The sequence below is a fragment of the Protopterus annectens genome, chromosome 11.part0 (assembly GCF_019279795.1).
Source record: "Protopterus annectens isolate FY-2018-M chromosome 11.part0, PAN1.0, whole genome shotgun sequence".
NCBI classification, from domain to species: domain Eukaryota; kingdom Metazoa; phylum Chordata; order Ceratodontiformes; family Protopteridae; genus Protopterus; species Protopterus annectens.
Window position 1 is genome coordinate 407703063 of NC_056745.1, and position 22500 is coordinate 407725562.

Genomic DNA, 22500 nt, shown 5'->3' on the forward strand with positions numbered 1-22500 from the left:
GTTGTTCTGGTGCTTCTTCCTCCTCATCCGCCTCGTCTTTTTCTGCTAGCTCTCCCAGTGGCCCCAAAGAGAAAGTGCTTTCACAGTTCAGTCAGTGAAACCTGTGATAGACTGGCATCTGCACAAAGGAACCACTTTCAAAGCCATGGTCACCTAGATCATACTGGCCAAGTGTCTCCTGTTGTTCATGATTCAGGTAGTTAGATACTAGGAAGTCACTGCTCTGGAAATAGTTTGCTAACTCTGACACTTCATGGTTTGGGCTCTTCAGATGTACTATTAAATTTCCAGAGTTGATGAACATGACGCCACAGGTTGTGCCATTAAACCTGTATCTGGTACTTATACTCCCCAGAGGAAGTGAAAGTGGCATTACATATATGGCACCGGAAACAGCATTTACCTTCATGCTTCAGCTGGCGTATCTTTAGTGAGTATGCCCTGGTGAATTTTTTTCCACAGTGTTCACAATGAAAAGGTTTATTCCATGAATTAATTAGCATATGTTGTTTTAGGTTCTAAATACGAGTAAACCTCACACCACAAATTGGACACTGGAAAGGTCAGTCAGAGCATTTGGGACTGGGTCACTCTGTACTCAAGAGGAGTTATGTAAAGCTGGTAAGGGTACTGTACATTTTCCAACCTGTCATAATCTTCAACAACTATTCCAGCAGTGGACGTACCCTGGAGCATTGACAAGCTTCTGTGACACCCTCATCTATTGAACCTGTAGAGGAGGACTGTGTGCTGATCAGTAGGTCTTCCTGAGGATATTTATTACATGGAACAGTCTGCTGATCACTCAAAGAACTCTGGGAAGCACTGACAGGCTATGACACCCCCTCATGAACCTCTTCATCGCTTAACCTTTCAGCTTTGACCCTCACATCTTTCTCAGTCACCAAGGGTGAAAATGATTTTTTACGTACACGAGCAGCATACTCACTCTTCTGGCAGCTTCAGAAGGGCCAGCCTCTTCCAAAGGCTGAGAACCTTCATTTGGTTTAGGCTTCTCTGATGAAAGCCTTCAGTCAATTCTAAATGGAAAGGTCCATGGGAAGGATAAAGAGAAGTCTTCAGCTTGACTTTTCCTCTCAGAATATGAAAATGAAGAATTGATTACTTGAGGGGACATTTGTATGTCACATTTGACTGGGCTTTCAGGTGACATCACAATGTAGCACTTATGTTTGGGGCATGATTCTGTAGAAACAGGTATAGTTCTTTCTCTCATACTACACTCTGAAGATACAGGAGACACACTGCCTTTTTGTGAAGCAAAGTTAAAAGCTGTACTGTTCTCTTGAGCACTTTCTGGCATTTTGTCTTGCTGAGTATTGCAGGTATTCCATAAATACCAGATTTCATGAACGTTGAGCAAGTACTTGCTACACTGAACATCTGCATATAGCTTGCTGCTACTAAGGCATCAATAATATTCTAAGTGTTAATAGAAAGGGTTGCAGTGTAAGCATAGTGTAAAAGGGGTGTAAAGCCTAACAGTTACATGATGCAAATCCAGTATGCTCTTCCTATCATCTTCTGAATAACTACTAAGTTTGGAACTGAAGAACTCACTACATGCTGTCCATACTACTTTATGAGCTCTGAAAAGTCTGCACTGTGCAAAGATAGTTACATCACAGAAGTACCATTCATTGTGTAAAATGTTCAGCTTTCCTAGTACCTCCTGGCAGTGAACTGGGAAACTGTAGGTAAATGCTTTAACACCCATTTTGATTAACACACTCCCAACGCACAAGGAATGCCAGGTTTTAGAACACCATTGAATGAAATCAGTAACCTGACAGGACCGCAAAAAATAACAGTCAAAGACAAGGACATAATGGCAGTCAACTTTCTCTGACATTCCTCTGCTGGCCACCATGAAATACCAAATTAGTGTCCTGCTTTGCCTACATGTATCATAATAGCTCACAGTAGGTCACACTTGGGATACTGGGAGTGGGGTGTCAAAGGTAGCAGTTGGTATGCCACAGGTTTTTCTTCTTTCAATCGGCAAATCTCTACAACAATAAACAAGATCCAACACTGCAACAGGAACAAGGGATTAAGATTAGTGATGGCTAGAAATACAAAGTGCCTCAGTGGCATGACTGTCCCTGTTATCGCACAACCATCAGACAAGCTCTCCCTCTGGTCCCCTTTTCACACACCTTATGCTTGGTCTGCACCTCTGGCCCAGATCCTCGGCCTTGCAACAATGCCAGTAGCCAATGAAGGTAGAGGCAAAGGATAGACTCCCCTCAACACACACCACCACGGCCTGAGCAGAAGGGGGGAGTTACAGTGTGCTTAATGAGCATAAGGATCCATAAAGAAACCAAACCTTAAAATTCACCAGAAGACACAAGTCCTAAAATTTTTACATGTGCATTTACCATATCACAGACTACTATTATCTGGTCATCTCCATTCCAAAGAGTTTACTCAATGTGTTTAATAACATTTGAATGAACTGCAACTTGTGAGTACTTTGTTGACAGTGTTCTTTTTCGTCTTGTTATAGCTGTTTAAATATTTGTACTACGTATGTATAGGTTTGCCCTGTATTAGCAGAAGCTGAATTTTTTACTGTGTTATTATGACATTCTTCAGTGTTATGCTTTGTAATAACTTCATTTAACTATAACCATATTGTGTCTTAGTTAATATGCCATTCCTCTGTATTATGCTTTGTAATAATTTTATTTAACTATAACCATATTATGTCAATGTGGAGCTTTTCTCCCCAGGTCTCCTCTGAAAATGGTGTATTATCCTAATCAGACTCTCCTGGTAAGCAAATGTCAAATAAATAAATAAATGTCAGTAAACACAAAACTGTACTGCAGAACACAAGCTCACATTCAAAATATACCACACAAAAATAAAATAACTTAAAATAGCTTTATTCACATATAATCACTGATAAGCACTTTCATTCCTACTATTAAAAACTTCTTCAGATCTGAGCTGTTAAGCTATTTATTGTGGTCTTGTGGTGAAACTGTGTTACTCTGAGCAAACCACATAACCAGACAGCACTCTTGGGCTAAGTCTGGAAAAGTTCCCTGGAGATAAGTGTCCTATCCCGGTAAAGAAATACAAATAAAAATAAAATAAAAATAAATAAAATTGTTAATTTGCTGCAACTGCACTGGAGGACTCAGTAGCCACATTTAAGGTACATCATCTATAAAAGAAAAGTATGAACTAAATCAGGTGGCACAAAAACTTTTGGCTAATGTAGATAAAGCTGTTTAGGCAAGACAACATTATTTTTATCTTCTCCTTTAAAAATAAGTTTTAGTTTGGAGAATAGAACTCATATTTTGAAATACATTAGTGGTTTTGAATAGACACAGAATGTTTTTGTTTGTCTAACTAATGTTTTTTTTTACTGCTTGTTGAAAAGATCGTCATCTTAATCACCATTTGTTGAACTAAACATTTGCTTGTTAAATCTGTGCTTGTATTCAGTAAACACAAATGTTATCTCTGCTCATTGTTACAAGTAAAACAGAGATAAAGTGAGTTCTAAAAATAAAGTAAGCTTTTTTTTTCAAAAAGCTTTTTATTGAAAAATTTTTAAGAAAAAAATGATAAAATAACACGGTGTATAAACTTCAATTAAGGGTTGGATAAATAACATTTAAGTAATAAGTGAAAATATGTCTTATTTAAAATAAAGTAAACGCTACTAAGAAATGTAAAAAGAGTGAAAGTATTTTTTACTTTTTCCTACAGATTGAACCATCGACTGTAAAGTGGCTTGACAGAAATCTATTAATAAGAATTGAACTTTCTGAAATTTATGAGGAGCTAAGGAAAAGTATTTCAGTGGATCACTTGAGATTTGATAAGGTAAGAATAAATTTTAAATAATGTAGTATGGCTGAAGTACAACAAATTAAAATAGTTTGTAATAACAGTGTCATTTGTAACCTTTTATCTGTAGTTATTGCCTATATTGTGTAAGTACTTGTAAAATTATTTCTTTGATTTTTTTTCCCATTTGGCACATAAAAATTGATGTGTTCACAAGACTACATCACACTATTTGTTAATTTATAAATGTTCCAAGTTATAGGCTCATAGTTCCACACTGATTTTTGTCTGACTGCAGGCAATTTATTTAGATAGTCTTACTGAAAAATGTACTAACATGTTAACTTAAGTTTTCTTGTGAAAAAAATTGTTAATGTTTTATTATTTTTGGAGTAACAATGAGTCAAAGAACATTATTCAGGTAAGGAAACAGTTGAGTACCTTCATTCTTACATATCTATCATATGTTGAGGCCATTGTACTCTTAAACATTGTGTGCAGTCATATATTGCACAGTTTACAATGTCTGCAATCCACATACTGAGATTCACAATGGTGTATCATGCTAATGACATGTCATGTATAGTTGGCAGTTTGCATGTATTTATACAGAGTTTGCACAGTACATTGACATTGTAAATGGCTTCTTGAACTAAATATTGTAGTATATTCTTGCATCTGTAAATATGTGTATATTTTTTAGCATATTCTTCTGTCTGTAAATATGTTATGTTCATTTCATATGTGATCCTTTTCACCTGAGCTGTGCCTGCAAATGCTTCACTGAGATCAATGCACTACTGTGGTAAACAAATGCATGTATATATGTATATGTATATGAGAGGTATAGGTATATGTATATCTGTGTGTGTCTGTGTGAGTGTGTGTGAGTGTGTGTGTGTGTGTGTGTATGTGTGTGTGTGTGTGCGTGTGTGTATACACACACACACGCACACACACACACACATATATATATATGTATATTATATCTATACACACACACACACTCACACACATATATATATATATATATATATATATATATATATATATATATATATATGTATATTATATCTATAAATATACACACACACACACATATATATATATATATATATATGTGTGTGTGTGTGTGTATGTATGTATGTATATATATATATATATATATATATATATATATATATATATATATATATTCACACACACACAGATATAGAATCTAATCACAACATGAACCTTCATCAATGAAAACATCTGGGGTATTAGAACATACCATTCAGAAGTCAGCATGCCCTGTTTCTTGTCACATGGGACTTTTATGGAAAGTGTAATTTATTTCACACTTATAAGAGTCAGGACAGTGCTTTATTTGCTACAGAACCCTTATTTAAAACAGAGCCATGGCTTTAAAATGAGTGAGTTATCTATTTATCTCAGAGCTTGTGAGTACTGTATGTGGTTTTACAAGTAGTTGGTATGGATCACCTAAACACTCCCTCTTCTCCCTTCCTTTTCCACCTCAGCCCCCCACAAAATAGCAGGCAGTCTGTCTCTTTCCCTGCACTTCTGGAAACAAATAACAACTGATTATTGGGTACTAATAAGAATAATTCAAAAGCACTGCAAATGGTAGAGGGAGACTATCCCTCCAAATTCAGAAATCCCTCTTTCTCCAAGAAAGTAGTGTTTCCCCAGATTCTTTCAGAAATGCTATCTCAAGATGTTATCCCACTTAACCAGCAGGAAAAGAGTTTTTAACTCCAGGATTTTTCTTGTACCCAAGTAACAAGGAACATGGAAACCAGTTTTCTAATATTTCAGTTCTGAATACCCTATGAGCCATTCTAGGGTTCAAGATGTTGCCTCTACAGTCTTTTTTTCTCTTCCTCCCTCCCATTCTTTTTTAGTAACACTAGACCTCAAGACTGCATATCTATTTTAATTCACAAAAAAAATCAGGTGTTACTTAATTTGTGTGTGTATGGGCTACATTTTCAATTTACAACTTAACTTTTGAACTTCAAGGATCTCTACAAAATGTCTGACTCCAGTAATTGTCTTCTGCAGACTTCAGGGAATCCAAATTTACCCTTACCTGGATGATTACCTCATCTTAGAAGACTCCAGTCAAGACACACAAGCATCTCTCTTTTTTTGAGGGAAACTAAATCCTGGGCAAATCTTCCCTAGATCTATCTTACAAGTTAACATTTTTTGGATGCCTCCTAGACACGTCTGTCCTGATGGCATACTTCCATCCTGCAAAAGTTTTTTTTTACCATTTGCAGTTGTTAGACTGGGCTCACCGTTCATTTCCAGAGCAAAAAAAAAAAATCCTCAGAATTCTAGCTACATGATATCAGTTATTTTTGTGATCTCCTTAGGTAGACTTCGTATGAGAAGGATTCAGTGGTTCCTCAAATTTGTTTGGATTCAACACTAGCATCCTCTTTCCTTTCCTATTCCAGTTCTGAACTTCATCAAAAAGGAGCTCCTGTGGTGGGCAAATATGATCTAATGAAATCCAAGTCTCCCTCTTCCCCATCCATTCCAAGTCAGTCTTCACAATAGATGCCTTAGACTTTGTCATTGGAGCAGTTTTCAAAGGGTTTAACTTTCTGGAGATTTGGTATCGCCACTTCAGGAAAAGCTCATCAACATCAAAGAAATGATGACCCTGATAAATGCATTAAAATCCTTGAATCTTCTGTAGACTCTAGGACCACTGTTGATAAGTACAAACAGCACTGCAATGATGTGGTGCATAAACAGACTGGGGGAGCCAGAACATACTGCCAGTGCAAAACCAGCCATGGTTGTCTGGGATGTGGTAACTCAGCAGAATCTCTCCTTTTAGGTAACATGCATCACATACATCCCATCAGAGCACACTCCCTGAACAGACCCAGGACAGACCCTCATGTATGGATGTTACACCCATAGGTCTTCCAGGAGATTGTCAACCTTTGAGGTACTCCTCGAGTACGTCTGTTTGCCTCCTTTCACAGCTGACAGCTACAGAAGTTCTGCGCCAGAATCCCTTGTAACCAGACCTGGAAAATGTATACCTTTTCTTTTTATAGGTGGAAAATTTCCTTTATGCCTTCCCCTGTTTCCTCTGATTACCACAGTCTTACTAAAGATCAAAAAGAACTATCTCAAGATACTGCTGGTAACTCCCTTTTGACCCAGACAACCTTGATTATTCCTTCTCATGCAACTGTCCAGAATTGATTACCAAAACCTTCCTGACAGAGTGGATTTCATCACAAAGGACAAGGGATCTCTTATCCACCCGAACATTCTGAACCTACACCTGACTGCTTGGATGATAGGTTTATGATCCCATTTAGGCACCTTTTTTTTTGAAGATGTGCAACAGTCATTAAAGGAAGTTAGTAAAACTGCCACTAGAAATCAAATTTGGCTAAGCAGAAGATATTAGCTAATTGGTGCCATAGCAGTGACCAGAACTCAGCTCAGGCTCCTGAGGTACTCTAATACGTTTGTGAATTGCCTTAATCTAATCTGTCTTATACTTGTATCAAGGTACATCTTTCAACCATCTCTTTGTCTTCCATTAGGTCAACCTTTTTCCTTTATTCCAAGTCGTGCAGTTTTTAAAAAGGGTTTTATCTCTAAGATCCCCTAGAAAACAGGTGACTCCATCCTGGGATCTTAATTTTCTATTGGAGAATTTAGCTTACTTCCATTTGAACCAGCAGCTTGCTCTTCCCCAAAGTTTCTTAAAATTCCTTACTTGAAAAATGGCTTTGCTCACTTGCTCTGACTTAGAATAGATGACTATCTGAGTTATAAGCCCTCATGTCCTAACATTCTTTTTTGTTTCATCGTAAAGACAGGTTGAGTGTTAGAACTAATCCTTCATTTCTGCCTAAGGTTGTTTTTATAATTTACTTTAAATCAATCTGTGTATCTCCCTATTTTCTTTCCCCAGCCTAAAAAGGGAGGAGAAAGAATTCTCTGGATGTCCAAAGACAACTCAGATACTACCTAGAAAAGGCAAACGATTTTGGATTTTCGTACCTCCTCTTCATTTCTTTTGAAGTTAAAGAAAAAAAGCAATCAGTTTCTGTTAAATTTGAAATTAACAGCATGTACACAGACTGTACAACTGTATATTCATATAATAAGAGATAATTTATTAAAACAAGCTGAACAAGTACTACTGTGAGATTAAAACATTTTCTTTATAACACAGACATAACTGTCAGATGCACTGCACTTCCACAGCTGACACAGATTACAAAAATGTCCACCGCGAAAGTCTTTGTAGCCACTTTTATAGTTTTAAAACTTTGTGCTTGATGAAAACATTCCTTTCATGTATTGAAACCTTTTTTGTCTGTATTATTATCTTAGTCCAGAGAAAACCAGTTCCTGCAGCAAGCTGAAATGTTCCTTCACAAATATTTTTTCATTGATAGGATAGTCTGTAAATTTTTCTACTGTGTTAGCCATGCTCATCCAGAGGAAGCCAGTTCTTAACATGCTGAAATGTTCTTTCACTGGCATTGATAGGATAGTTGTAACTTTTTCTGATGTGTTAGCAATTTCTCTTTAGCTTGAATATCTGTGTATATTCAACTGTTTAGGATATTTCAACAAGCTATTGTTAATGCCATTTGTTACAAAACATTCAGAAGTATAATATATTTTTGTTCCACACAAGCTCATTCTGTTAAGTCAATGCAGCACATGCTATTCTAAAAATATATCATGGTGTTATTATGATTACCAAACCTCTGTTACTTGTGAAGGAAAAACAACAAAAACATTCAGAAGTATAATGTTTTTTTGTTTTACACAAGCACATTCTGCTAAGCTAATCGTTTAGAAAGACAATATGTCATTTAAGCACATTCTTGTTAATTCTTCCTGCATTTTTATACAATTCCTAACAAAAACATTCAGAAGAATAATAGTTTTTTGTTTTACACAAGCACATTCTGCTAAGCTAATCTTTTAGAAAAACAATATGTTATTTAAGCACATTCTTGTTAATTCTTCCTGCATTTTTTACACAATTCCTAAAAAAATATCACACTGTCAACCAATATGTTACGTGGATATCCCACCTTTTGGCCAGTAATCAAGGAGCTTCAAACTTCACCAATAGCACCTGTTCGAGGAAAGTCACTGGGAGGATAACAGGTACATACACAGTATTTCCAGATGCAGCTCTCTGCATCATGGGCAATTTCCCTTAAGAGCAGACAGGGAACACAGTCAGTCCGGGGCTGGTCCCACTACCTTTCTTCAGATCCCCAAAAAGACTCCCCACAGGGACAGCTACAGAGTTGAGATGTCAGTTGAGTGACCAATCCAAGAGCTCCAGCACCCTCTCTGTCAACCAGTGCTTCATGCCCCTGCCCAAGTAGCTGACACATACACTCTTTGAAGTTTGATTTACACGCGTGTGTATACACACACACACACACACACACACACACACACACACACACACACACACACACACACACACACATACACACACGCACACACACACATACACACACACACACACACACACACACACACACACACACACACCCGGGAAAGGCTGGCACAGGTTTACTGGTTATGCCCCCTTCTGCCCAGACTATAAGGTAGTTACCTCTGCCAACAGTCACTCCTGCCTGTTACCTTAAGGCCCTTAATAAAGGGTGTCCAATTTTATTGTGTAATATTAATATAAATACAAATGGTAGTTTGATCAAGAGCAAGGCTATTAGGAGTGGCCCACACAGTGTCACCAAATAAATATGCAAGTACTCTCAAACATAAATATCTCTGCAAAGATCAGCCACAATGAAAGGTTTAAATATATTTAATAATAAATAATAAAAGAACAAGAAAATACAGTGACACCAGAGTTCAGAATCACAAGAAATAGTTAAAACAACATTGAAGGACAGTCTCAAATAAATAAATAAAAGTAATATCTAAACTAAGCTTCACTACATTCCTGGGTGCATCTAGGAGAATTACTATACCCTAAAAGCTTACTAATAGAGGAAGGCAGGTGATGTGGTGAATGGTTCTTCTTCTTCTTGTCAGGTGCAAGACAGACTACAGAATGCTCTGCTTCACTAACAGACTTCTCAAAATAATACCTAAAATATTACTGCTGGGATAGCTTACAGAATGACATAATTTCTTGTCATCTGACTTCTAGTTCCCAGGTAAAACCCCCATTGCTGATGCTGGCAGGACTTAGCACCTACCTGTAAAAATACACATACAAGGGCTTTTGCTCAGATCTTTGGCAGGTGCTGGAAGTCATAAAACAACTGCATTCCTTCTTGCTTTCAGAGTAGTGATTAGTTCATCCCAGAGACAATACAGAAAGCCTCCTAGTCCAGGCTTTATGTTTCTGGCTGCATTGAAACCTGTGAAATAGCATTTTTATGGCCTAGCCTATAAAGTCATTTAATTTCAGATATTTTTCTAAAGTTTGCTGGACTGAGGTTAACCCTCCAGTTTCCTCTGTTAAAACAGATGCATTTAAACAGTTACAATAGTCCATGCACATTTCTATTCTCTGCAGTAGGCACACTGTAGTTACATTTCAAACACAGCACTTTACAAATACCCTTTCAACACACACGTATGTACCAAGCAGTTTGATATACACATAACATACAGTTCTAATACATTTGTAACACTAGCATCTTGTATAAATTAGTTTCATATTTACAAATAACATATAATTAATTACAAAATTCCAGCTAGTTGTGCTGGCAGTACCCCCTTTTGTCACAATTATTATGAGAGACAGCAGTGTTACCCCTTTTGTCACAGTTATTATGAGAGAAAGCAGTTTTACCAATACATGCTGTTACTATGAGAAAAGCTGTTTTACCAATTCATATACATGCAATTTCTGTGAGGGAAAAACAGTTTTACTTTATATAATTCTATCAGTTTCCAAAGAAACCATATCCAGATGGTTATCTCAGGTTATTCAGTTCTTTTATTCTCACCATGGGAAAGGCCCCCCTCAGAATGTCAAGTCACACTCCTCAAAAGCCATAGGTTATGTCTAGAGCCTTTTGTAAATGAATGAACTGTAGGGTTATTCTAGAGATAGAAACTTTATTCTTTGTACATACTTTCACTAAACACTGCAAAGCTTTAAATATGGTTAGTTCACCTGTTCTGTCTAAGGTTTGGCAATCATCTCATATAGCTTTTTTGCTACTGCAGCAGTGCTTTAATGATGAACATAGTACAGTTGCATAAGTAAACTTACCATAACAGTAGATGTTTGAATAGATCAGTTTCATACCTAATGGATGACCTGTATGTCCCCAGTAAGCCATACACATTGTGTTGGGTCAAGCCAAGCTGGTACCATGCATCAAATGTCTGTAACTGATTTAATGCCATTCTTGCCTTCTTCATTTTTTCTAGGATTTCTTCAGTCCAAGGTCTTGACCAGCTATCTGAATGAGATATTGATCTGATGTTGTAAATTTTCCTTACTTCCTCAACAGTTGAGTTCGGCTCAGACCCTTGGATCCAAATCAGCCTTTATTTTAGTTTGTGGCCACTAAAAAGCTCTTGAGCTCCTCCTTTACCCATAATAAACCAATCCCTAACATACTAATAACCAAAACGACCAAAATAAACAGCCAAACCCCTCCCCCACAAAACTCAGTTTAATTTAAAAAAAAATGCATTCAGTAAGTGCTTTCGTCTAACATTAGATGTCTTCAGACTGAATGAATCACAAGCAACTAACACATTTTATATATCCACTAATTAAAATCTTCTCATATCTATTAGATAATTAAAATAATTGACACATCAGTTCTTTTAATTAAAGAATTGACACATCAATTTGATGATGAAACTACTTCTACCTGCATCAATGTCTCAGCCTTCTCGTTGTCAGAAACTTTTTAAAATTCTGTTTGTCATTTAAACCTGGAGGGTTGCTATCATCCGGTCTTAGTTGCCAGCAATATTCCCTCTAGTCTGAGCTGATCTTCATCATTTAATCTACTTAAAAATGAAGACACTGTCTAGAACTAAAAACTTAGTGGAACCTTTACAGCTAGTGCTGGAATAATGCTTACCCCATGCATTATTAACATCTCTAGCCTCAATAGCATGTAAATATTCATATATCCTTCTATTTACCTCTCTTGTCATCCTGCCCACATAATACGCAAGACAGGCTGAGCATATCACTGAGTAAACAACAAACTGAGATTTGCAGGAATGATACCCCTGAACATAATTTTTCGTATTGTTAATAATGACATCACTAGCATCTAATTTTAAATAATGACAATATTTACAATCATTGCATAGCCATTCTTCTAGTAGGGAATCAAAACAAATATAGGCTTTCTTAATATCTACAAAGCCAACTTTCTTGTAAATCATATCATCAGACAGCATCAGATTCATCTTGTTGACATAAAAATCTCTGTTCATAACAACAAGGGCATTGTCTTTATCAGCTTCGGTAACTAAAATGTCAGGATCGTCTTTTAACTTTCTAACCACTTCATTCTCTTCTCTAGTCAAATTAAACAATCATTGTTTGGGATTGTCTCTTAAATCTCTTAGCTGCCTTTCAGTTGCAACCAAAAAGGCCTCCAATTCTAGCCTTAAAGGAGGATGAAAACAGCTTGGTTTAACCAAACCACTCATACTTCTGTTATATTGCTTAAAAATACATCTTAAATTTAATTTTCTGACATAGTGTTTAACACATCACATACATCTGCTCTAGCTGCTGGCACAACTGTCTACCCATTCTTCAAAACTTGAATGTCTATATTATTTAAAGGCTTCTGTGACAGGTTAATTATTTTAAACTAACATTCAAAAGACATACCTCTTAATTCTTTGTACTTCTTGTTTGCCCCTTCTAATTCAGATTGCTGTTTGACTGCTTGCCTGCAAATGGCTTTTCCACCCCTGAATATGCCACTGTTCGAGCCCATGTTCTCTCGCCCATGCCTATATCATGATAAATATTTACAGGCTGAAAAATCCAGGGTGTCAAATGATCTGTATTTCTCTTCCCAGCACCATTGTTGTTAATATTAAAATTCACTCTGTCATGGCCCTTATCATTTATTTCCTTTTGGGCCAATCTTTCAGACCTCCTAACTTCCATTACTGGAACTGAAGAAACATTACATGCTTGATTTTTCTCTGTATGGCGTGGGCTGCTTGCTTTCACTTCTTTCGTTTCACTTCCTGGATACACCACTCCCTTTTCATAATCTGCACAAACTGTCTCAAATGTCTTTGGTTTCCTCTTTCTTAAGATCTCATTTTCTTTTTCAACTTATCTTGAATCAAACAAAACTTTGCATCAAAATTTTCTACCGTTGTTTCTTCCTTAAGTCTAAAATAATTCTTAGTGATATTTTCATTTAGTTCATAAATCTTCTGCCTGTTAAAGTCAATCAGAATGGGCATATATTCCATACTCATTTTTTGGTTAAGCTCAACCCATCTGTCAGTTAGCTGTTTTGGCAAGTCCGTACCAATCGGCATCTTTGTGATGCGTAAACCTTTCGGAACCCTTCCAGCAGAAATACTATTTTTGAAAAATAGTATATCCCATTGCAAACATTTGAGTTTGAGCAGGCTTCTTTCAAGATTAGCAAAAGGCTCAGAAAGGCTCATATCCAGCTCTTTACCATCCAAAAAAACACTGTATCCAAACGGTTTAGAAGGAGTAGTCAGACAGTCCTTTAAAATCTCTTCTTGCTGAGAATGAAAAACCAGTTCAGACGGATCTATAATTCTAGTCCTTGAATTGTTAGCTCCATTTGCCTTACCAACACATCCGTCTTGATTTAAAATAAACCCCTAACATAACTCAGATCTCGTTTGCTGCTTTTGTGTTTGGACGTGTTCGCTTTGAACTCTTGAAAGTTTGAGTAGAGTGGTAGATAAGTTTTATTAACAAACAACTAGCAAAAGTTCAAAAAGAGAAAAAACACCAGCAATGATAACCAGAATTAAACTAAAAACATGCAAGAGGAAAAGGGGGAAGAGCTTACCAACTATGGTAAGAAGTGAGAGGAAATAATAAGAAAAATTTAAGATTTTATAGGTAATAACGAATATTTCAAAATGTCGGAAAAGGGTCCTTCTGGCTTTAAAAAGTGAAAGAAATGCAGGCACAAGTTGCCTGTTTCTGATGCGTATGCTTTGTGTGTCTACTGTTTAGGTCCAGACCATTTACAGGTAGATTGTTCCATCTGCAAGGACATCAAGCCATAAGCAATCACAGATAGAAAAAAATAAATTAATCCTTGATAGAAAAAATAAATTAATTCTGAATCTTTTTCAGAGGCTATTTCTAGGGCTCAGCCCCCCAAACCTAAGCTTAAGGAGCTTTTGGCTAAGTTTTCTAGGCCTTCTGGATCCTCAAATTCCTTGTCGGATCCTACCACAGAACCACCATGGAAAAAACACAAGTTGGATCCGAAGACTGCTGAAGCTCAGCCAACATTGGAGTCAGAAATTGCTTCCTGACATCCTAGCTCTTCGGATCTAAAGCCTTTGCCCAGGAGCAGATATTCCCCTTCCCTAGACCTAGTACTCTCTAGAGTACCTTTCCCATATGTTGAGTCCCGCTGTCACTGTAGGTTGCCATCAGCAACATCTTCTCATTCTTCCAGAAGTCTGACCGAGGTTGATATGAACAGAATGATGAGAAAATTTCTCTTGGCACAGATGCAGATTGGAGTTCTCCCGGCTCCTACCCCTTCAGATCAGGAAGCCCTTGTTTGTACTACTCCATCAATCTTGGCTTTTTCTCAGATCTGACCTATCGTTTTGGAGCCCTTGGATCCGAGTCTCCCGGGACCATCTGGATTGGATCTGAGGCTGTTAGTATCATTGAGTCTGAGGGTTTCTCTTGAGTGCACTGGCTCCAATGGTTTTGGAACCGAATGACTTTTGGAGCCAATGTGTCCCTGGTCAGACCTGAGGCATTAGAGTCGACTCCGAAGTTTTTGGAGCTGTCTCATTCCTCTGAACCTTGGCATTGGACAGTTCAGTTATGACCTCCTCCTTTGGTGGGCTGCCTTCGTGGAAGGGGGAGCTGATGGAGTGAAAGCATGGCTTCTCAGCTCAGTTGATTTCCTTCTCCCTGGAGCATTCTGCCTTTGAGGTGGTGGAGAGAGTGTTCTCTGCTTCCAAAGGACGAATGGTTCCTACCCCCCTTGGAACTTCCCTCTGGCTTCCATGTGTCTCTGTGCCGCCCCATCATACTCCACCTCAGGAGCAGCCACCCAAAAGCCTCCAGGTTACCCTGCAGGTTATTGCTATCTCTTCCAACACTTTTCTAGAGCACTGCACCAGAGAAGTTCCTAGAAAGAGGAAGTGCAAGAGGAGGCACTTGAACTCCCCTCAGGAGTCTGTTACCGAAGACACTGATTTTGATGAAGGGGAAGGGACCCCAAGATAACTACCCAAAGATGTCTCATTTGCAGACCTCCTTGAGATTTTTAAGCAAAGAGGTGGTTGGCCTACCGATAACCCTTTCCCAGAGAAATCAAAATTCTTAAAGTCCTTTGGGTCTGGCCCATCTACCTTCTGGGTAACTCTGCCTGCCAACAAACTGATTGAATTGATCTCTAGGTGGGTGTGTAAGGAGCCAGACACAGCTGAGCCAGTCCGTAAAAGACCAGATCGGACAGTGGTACTAACTGTAAGAAGAGAGTTTATGGTCATGGCAGTTGCCACCAAGAACAAACTAGCAGAGAAGAGTTCCTCTGTCCATCTCCCTAACAGGGGGTCTAGGGCTTTGGACAGATTTGGAAAGTGTGTGTATTCTTCAGTGCCCTTTGCCCGTAGGTTGTTGAACTACTTGGTGCACTTTAATATATTTTTACATCGGATAGCGTAATATGATGTTGCAAATTGTGTTTTGTGTGTGTGTGTGTGTGTGTGTGTGTGTGTGTGTGTGTGTGTGTGTGTGTGTGTGTGTGTGTTGTGTTTTGTTTAAATTATCAATTTTTAGTTAGTCAATTATTATTACTTTATACTACTTATCACATTGTATTTTTTGTATTTTTTGTATTCAGGATACACATACACACATTTCATTATATATGATTCACTTTATATCTGGCTTTCAACCAGGAGCTGGTTGCCTTAAAATATTGCTTGCTCAATCAATCAATTATTGAATTAAATTATTGTATCCATTATTCAATTATTTGGTTGTGCAGTTAGTACTTAAGAACTGTTTGAAAATGTGTTTGTGAAATCTGAAGAAGCATGCCTGTGTAGCATGTGAAAGCGCTTATTTTATCTCATTTTGTTTTACTTTGACATTAAATACTGGTTTTATAACATCGTGGTGGTTGTGTCCAGTTTTGGTTTTGATACTTGGTGCACTTTACAAGACTACAAAGAGACTTGGTAAAGGAACTGTCAAAATCCCTTTCTGGGACCACTGCTGCTCAGTCTCAGACTTCTGTGGCCTCACAGTTGGCAGTCCTAAAATTCATTTTTAATTCGTCTATGAGGCTTATCTCTCATACAGCTGAAGGTACCTCAACGGCAGTGGGTCCAGGCATTTCCATTAAGAGGTATGCCTGGATCCACTTGTGTGATTTTGTGGAGCCCTTCAAGTCCTCTTCGTCAGAGCACCTTTTGATGGCAGTTTGTTGTTTGGTCCTATGGTAAAGGGCACACTCTCCAGGTGTGAGCAAGATAGAATGAGCCTCTCTGCAGTGGGAGTACATTTTTCAACTCATCAAAGAACCCTCTCTAGAAATCAATGAGGTGGTCAAAATATATGGTTCAGAAAGTCCCAGGGTTCTTTCCAAGATCCACGTGGAGATAGTTTCCCCAGGGGCAGAGAGGGGAACTCAAATGGAAGATGCCACTGATGTGGCAGAGGAGTCCCATAGAACCAAGGATCTAGAGATTCCTTCTCTGACAGACCCTACCAGTGCTCCTGATAACAGGCCCAATTGTCCCTCACTGGAGACAATTGGGAGTCGATTATCCCTGCACCAGAGAGCCTTGCTAGACATCAGAAAATATAGGTGGATGCAGAGGATTATTTCCAGAGGTTATTTCATTTCCTTTTCCCTTCCACCTCTGTCTCTATCTGTATGCAAATTTCTGATGTTCCACCCAGTCAGATGAAAGCAGCAGCACTAATAATACAAAAGTTGCTAGAAAAAAAGAGTCATCCAAGAGGTTTCACCAAGCCAAATAGAATGCAGAACTTAATCAAGATTTTTTTAGTGTCAAAGAAAACAGGGGACTGGAGACCGATTTTGGATCTCAGCAACTTGAGCAACTTAGTTCGACACACAAAGTTTTGGATGGTCACGGTTCAGTCCATTCTGCCCTTCTTGTGCATGGATGACTGGATGTGCTTGACAGACCTTCAGGATGGATAGTATCACATAAAAATGAACAAACAACCCAGAAGGTATCCACACTTCTAGCTGGGATCCAGTCATTACTGGTGCAGAGCACTGCCCTTAGGCCTCACCACAGCCCCCAGGGTGTTCACCAAATGCATGCCAGTGGTAGCAGCTCACTTCAGACTGCAGGGATTCTGAGAGTTTCTGTACCCGAATGACTGGCTCATTACCACTATGACCAGGCATCTACTAATAAAAGCATAAGATCAGTTACTCCAGACTTGCTCCCATCTTGGGATAACCATAAATTACAACAAATCTCAGTTAGAACCATCTCAAGCATTGGAATTTATTGGAACAAATGTCAGCATGGTATCAGTGACAGCTTCTGTTCCTCTCTCAAGAGTCCAAGTTATCAGTTATCAAGTCAGAAAAATAATTTGCAGTCCCACAATCTCAGCCCAATTGATTCAACAAGCCTTGGGATCAGTGTCGGTGGCTATAGTCTTAGTTCCTGTAGCAAGATTTTACATGAGAATTCTTCAGTGGATGTTAGCAACAAAATGGTCAATTCTATGCAAACATGTCATAATAAATAAGAAAACCTCAGGCATGAAAGAGACTCTTTGGTGGTGGATTCAATCAGATCAGGTTCTACAAGGCCGTCCTTTAATTCTCCCTCAGCCCAAGGCCATAGTGACAGTGGACAATTTCCATATTGGGTGGAGAGCACTTCCTGGGGAAAACAGTCCAAGGCACTTGGTCATGTGACGAGGCCAACCAGCACATCAATGTCCTGGAAATGAGAGCAGTGCTTTTAGTGCTGCAGGCCTTCCAAAACTCTCTCCCTTTTTGGACAATCACAATTCAGACAGACAATATGTCAGTAGTTTGGTACATCAACAAACAAGGAGGGACCAGGTCTTATCTCTTCTGTCAAAAAGTCCTCAGAGTGTGGCAATGGGCGATTTAATCCAACCATTTTCTGATAGCAATGTACATGCCAGGGAAGTCCAGCATGACAGCAGACAAGTTGACCAGATCCATTCTACTACCTCATGAGCGGTCACTCAATATGAAGGTTGTAGAAATAATTTTTCACCAGTGTTGCCAACCTTGCTGTGATCTCTTAGCATCTCCCCTGAACAACAAGTGTAACAGCTTCTTTGCCCTAATCCCCCCACTGGGGTAATTACCAAAAGATGCTGTACTACACAATTGCCCCCTGGTCTTTTCTATGCATATCCCCTCAACTCCCATGATCCCCAAATTTGTGCAGAAAGCTTTGTAGTTAAAGAGAAAAGTCATCCTCATTGCACTTTACTTGCCTTGACAGATTTGGTTCCCCTTTCTTTGGCCTCATCTAATTTACCCACCTTGGATTCTGGATCCGATTCCAGACCTCCTGTCTCATCCAACAGGCATTATTCACCCATATATCTGAAACCTAAAGTTGACGGTGTGGTTCCTCACTTCCTTTAATAGCCAGACAGCCTATGCTCTCTTCCCCTGTCTGTCATATATAGTTTTATCTTCCCATAAAGCTTCTACAAGAAAACTTTACAGAAGTAAATGGAAGAGTTTTGTTTTTTGGGTGCTTCAGAAACATATTGACCCTTTTTCAGCCCCTGTACAAAGTGTCCTTGAATTTTTTGTAACAACTTTCAGTGAAGGAACTGGGGTCCTCAACCATTAGAATTCTCTAATTTTCACATTGGATTTGGGAACTCCACCCTGGTTTCATCTAAACTTTGTAAGGCCTTCTTGAAAGGTACCCTTCTTTTGAGATGTCCTTATAAAAAAAACATCTCCTCCATGGGACTTAAATTTAGTACTGCAGGCCTTGATTCATTCCCCCTTTGAACAAGAAGCAAAATGTGATCTTAAGTTTCTGACCTGTAAGACTATCTTTCTGGTGGCCATCACCTCTGCTAGAAGGATTTCAGAACTTCAAGCATTGTGTCCTAAACCTCCCTACTTGATTTTTCATAGGGATAGAGTAACATTACGAACCAATCCTCCTTTCCTTCCTAAGGTGGTGTCAGAATCTAGCATCAACCAGTCCATTAATCTGTCAGTTTTCTTCCCTAAATTTACAAAGGTGAATATATGTTGCACTTTTTGGATGTTCACAGACAACTACATTTTTACTTACATAGAACAAAATACATTAAAAAGACAGATCAATTATTTGTCTCCTTTGCAGATTCTAAATTGGGTAAATCAGTTACAAAGGTAACTTTAGCCATATGACTGATGGATTGTATATCACTTATCATATCATTTGTCGACAATAAGCTGGATCTCTTCTTACCAAAACCTTTAAGATTCCATTCAGCTAGGTCCATGGCTACTTCTTCAGTGTTTCTATCTAGGGCTTTCACAGATGACGTGTGTGGCTGCAACTTGGGACAGTCCTCGTACTTTTATTACTCATTACAAACTGGATCTTGTTTTGAAGGGAAGAGCAGCCTTTGGCTCAACTGTGCTCATATCTTTCCTTAGAGTCCACTCAGGATTTTAGGTAGCTGTGGACTGTGTCCCAACTGTTGAGGACCAAATGAAAATTGACAACATCAGATAAAGAAGTTATGTACTGACTATATTGTTCCATCTGTGTTGTCCATTTTCATTCTTCCTCCACTCCCCTCCTACCAACCCCCAACCTTTTTCACAGTTGATTTCTGGAAGAACACAAACTCATAAATACACCACTGTTCCTTATGTTTTGTTAAGCTCCAGATAATGGCTTCTTCTGTCAGGAATATTATGATAATATTTTTTACATTATGTCAACCAGCAAGCAACATCTGAGGTATGTTGGGTTTGGTGCATTATGGGTAAGGGAAGAGCTCAAGAGCTTTATAGTGGCCATGAGATAAAATAATGACCGAGTCAGATTCAAACCCAACTGTTGAGGAAGAATGAAAATGGACAACATAGGTGGAGTATTATCGTGAGTATATAACTTCTTTTTTATCCTCTTGAAATCACTATTGTCCCAAATGATTCCATTAGGTTTTGGGACCAATGCTATACTGCCATTTTTGACTCCCCATGATCCTTTTCTGAACCATATCTTCACTACTTCATACATAGCTTTGATTTGTGATTCTGGTATTCTTTAACATCTTATGTTAATCTACATAAAATGTTGAAGAGAAGGGATTATCATGCCTCCCTGAAACTGAAGTCATTCTTAGTTATTTGGGAAAATTACAAGCACTTTTTGTTGCTCAAATCTTTCAGCTGCACATTTGACTAAAACAAATGTCCCTTCTGCACTGAAAGCACCTAGATGGATGGTAATCTCTGCTGTGCGCACAGTCTGTATTTTATACTGTTGCATTATTTATGTCTTCTGATCTCTTGCTTGTGTGCAGACATTGTATTTACTGTCATTGCTGCATGTTATTTCTAAAGAGTTTACTTATAGATTATTGCCTAACTCACATTGTCTGCTTTTATCAGTAAATTCATTGTACTGTGGTCTTCAGGAAAACAGTGTTGCCTATGAAACTATTTTATCTTGCCTGTTATAGAGACTTTTTATTACACTCACGGAGCTATATATATTTTTTACAACACGATTCTTGCAGGCCCTCAACAGTTTCAGGTTTGGTATAGGCATCACAAAAGTTGACCGTAGCGTGCGCGTGCACACACACACACACACACACACACACACACACACACACACACACACACACACACACACACACACACACAAGCTTATGTACAGCCCTACCATGGGCTTTTACTGCAGTGTTTTTGTAACTGAAAGCATGGGTAAAAAGCTTCTTTCCTACAACTCTAGCTGCACTTTCCCGTACTTTCTACAAAGTTTCACCTTTCTACTGTGTCTTGAAATTTAAATGGCTTACCTGAAGGTAAGACAACTCTAAAGTTTCCTCAAAGTCAGACTATTATAAGGTAGATAGTACTGTCTCTTCTCCTATCAACATAGGCACCGGGTTCTCAGTGTCTAACTTTTCTAATAGAAAAGCAACTCATACTGGTATTCTTTATTGTCAATTGCAACCTCTGCTGTATTTGATGTTCCTTGTTCCCTTTCTTTATGTAAGCATAAAACCCTTTTGATAAAGTTCCTCTGTTGTAGCTTAACAAGAATATCATTAGGGCTCTGTTCAAAGTTATCTTCTCTCTCAGTATATACCACCATTTGCTTTTTCACTCATTTATATTGCTTTCCCTTTATTTCATGGCAAATGAACACCACTGTTTCACTTTTTTTTATGTTGCTTTCCCTCTGAAAGGGGTTTATCCAAGCATATTTTGTTTCCAGATCTACTATTTATTTTCCTATAGATACATGTTGCTTCTGTCAGTGGCATAGAGGGATTAACTCCTGACTGCAGCCTTGATGACCCAAGATCGAATAGTACTCAGGTGCTTGATGGCATAGACAGGAAGGATGAAAGTATCCTTCTCGGGGGGGGGGTGTGCTGTACACAATCAGATGCAGTTTTGTGGACGATTCCAAATGGAGCCTGGGGATATGGGGGGGGGGGCTTCACAGTGGGACAGAGTTGCGGAAGAGTTGCCCATGAAGACTGGATGACACACCAGAGTAATCCATTGCGCAACTTTCCCTGGGATTCTGTGGATGCATGCCAGGGGCAGTTTCTTAAGAGGAAACATTCCTCAGTAACAATGTGATGCTGCTGACCCAGGAAGCCTTGATCTCCTTAGAGGCCCCAAATGTGGGTTAGAACTAATACAAGGATGGCTAAGTCAGTTTTGTTAGACCCAGTGAATAATGAGTGGCCCTGGGAGCAGCTGGTAGTCAGCTCATAGGAGCCCAAAAATGTAGCAATATAGATATCTGTTGCCTAGAGTCTTCCCTTAAAGATCTTTCTGTCGTATATTTACAAAATTTTTGCCACTGGTAAGTGTTTCCTCCTCAGCCCTCATCTACTGCCTAGAATGTTCTGTTTCTGGGGCTTTCAGATTTAGCTTGATAGAAAATTTGGAATTTTGCTGAGAATGTGCACTTTCTAGACTTCCTAAGTTCACATCCTTAGAATACACTCTTTCAGTGAGTGATCCCTACAATTTAGTTCTGATATTCACTTCCCCTTTCTACTTTGCAGATGTTTTACATTGTGATGGTATCGCTACCGTCTAGTACATAAGGCTTTCAGGCTGCAATATTTTAGTGTGCAAGTCCCATCCTTCTTCTTGTTCTGTTCTTGCAGGTGATCTATTATATATGTAGGCTGATACATTTCTTTAAATGGTGTGGGTACTT

The 22500-nt window shown here is 38.6% G+C and overlaps 1 protein-coding gene and 1 pseudogene across 3 annotated transcripts in view; one reads left to right on the forward strand and one right to left on the reverse strand.

Annotated features, from left to right (window-relative positions):
• Positions 1–1738, reverse strand: part of LOC122815425 — a 1814-nt pseudogene extending 76 nt beyond the window's left edge.
• Positions 1–22500, forward strand: part of CCDC87 (coiled-coil domain containing 87) — a 1578580-nt gene that overhangs the window by 753059 nt on the left and 803021 nt on the right. For all 3 annotated transcript variants that reach the window (XM_044087903.1, XM_044087902.1, XM_044087904.1), the window contains exon 12: positions 3754–3870. In XM_044087903.1, the coding sequence (XP_043943838.1) occupies positions 3754–3870 (117 nt within the window). The remainder of the gene's footprint in view (positions 1–3753; positions 3871–22500) is intronic.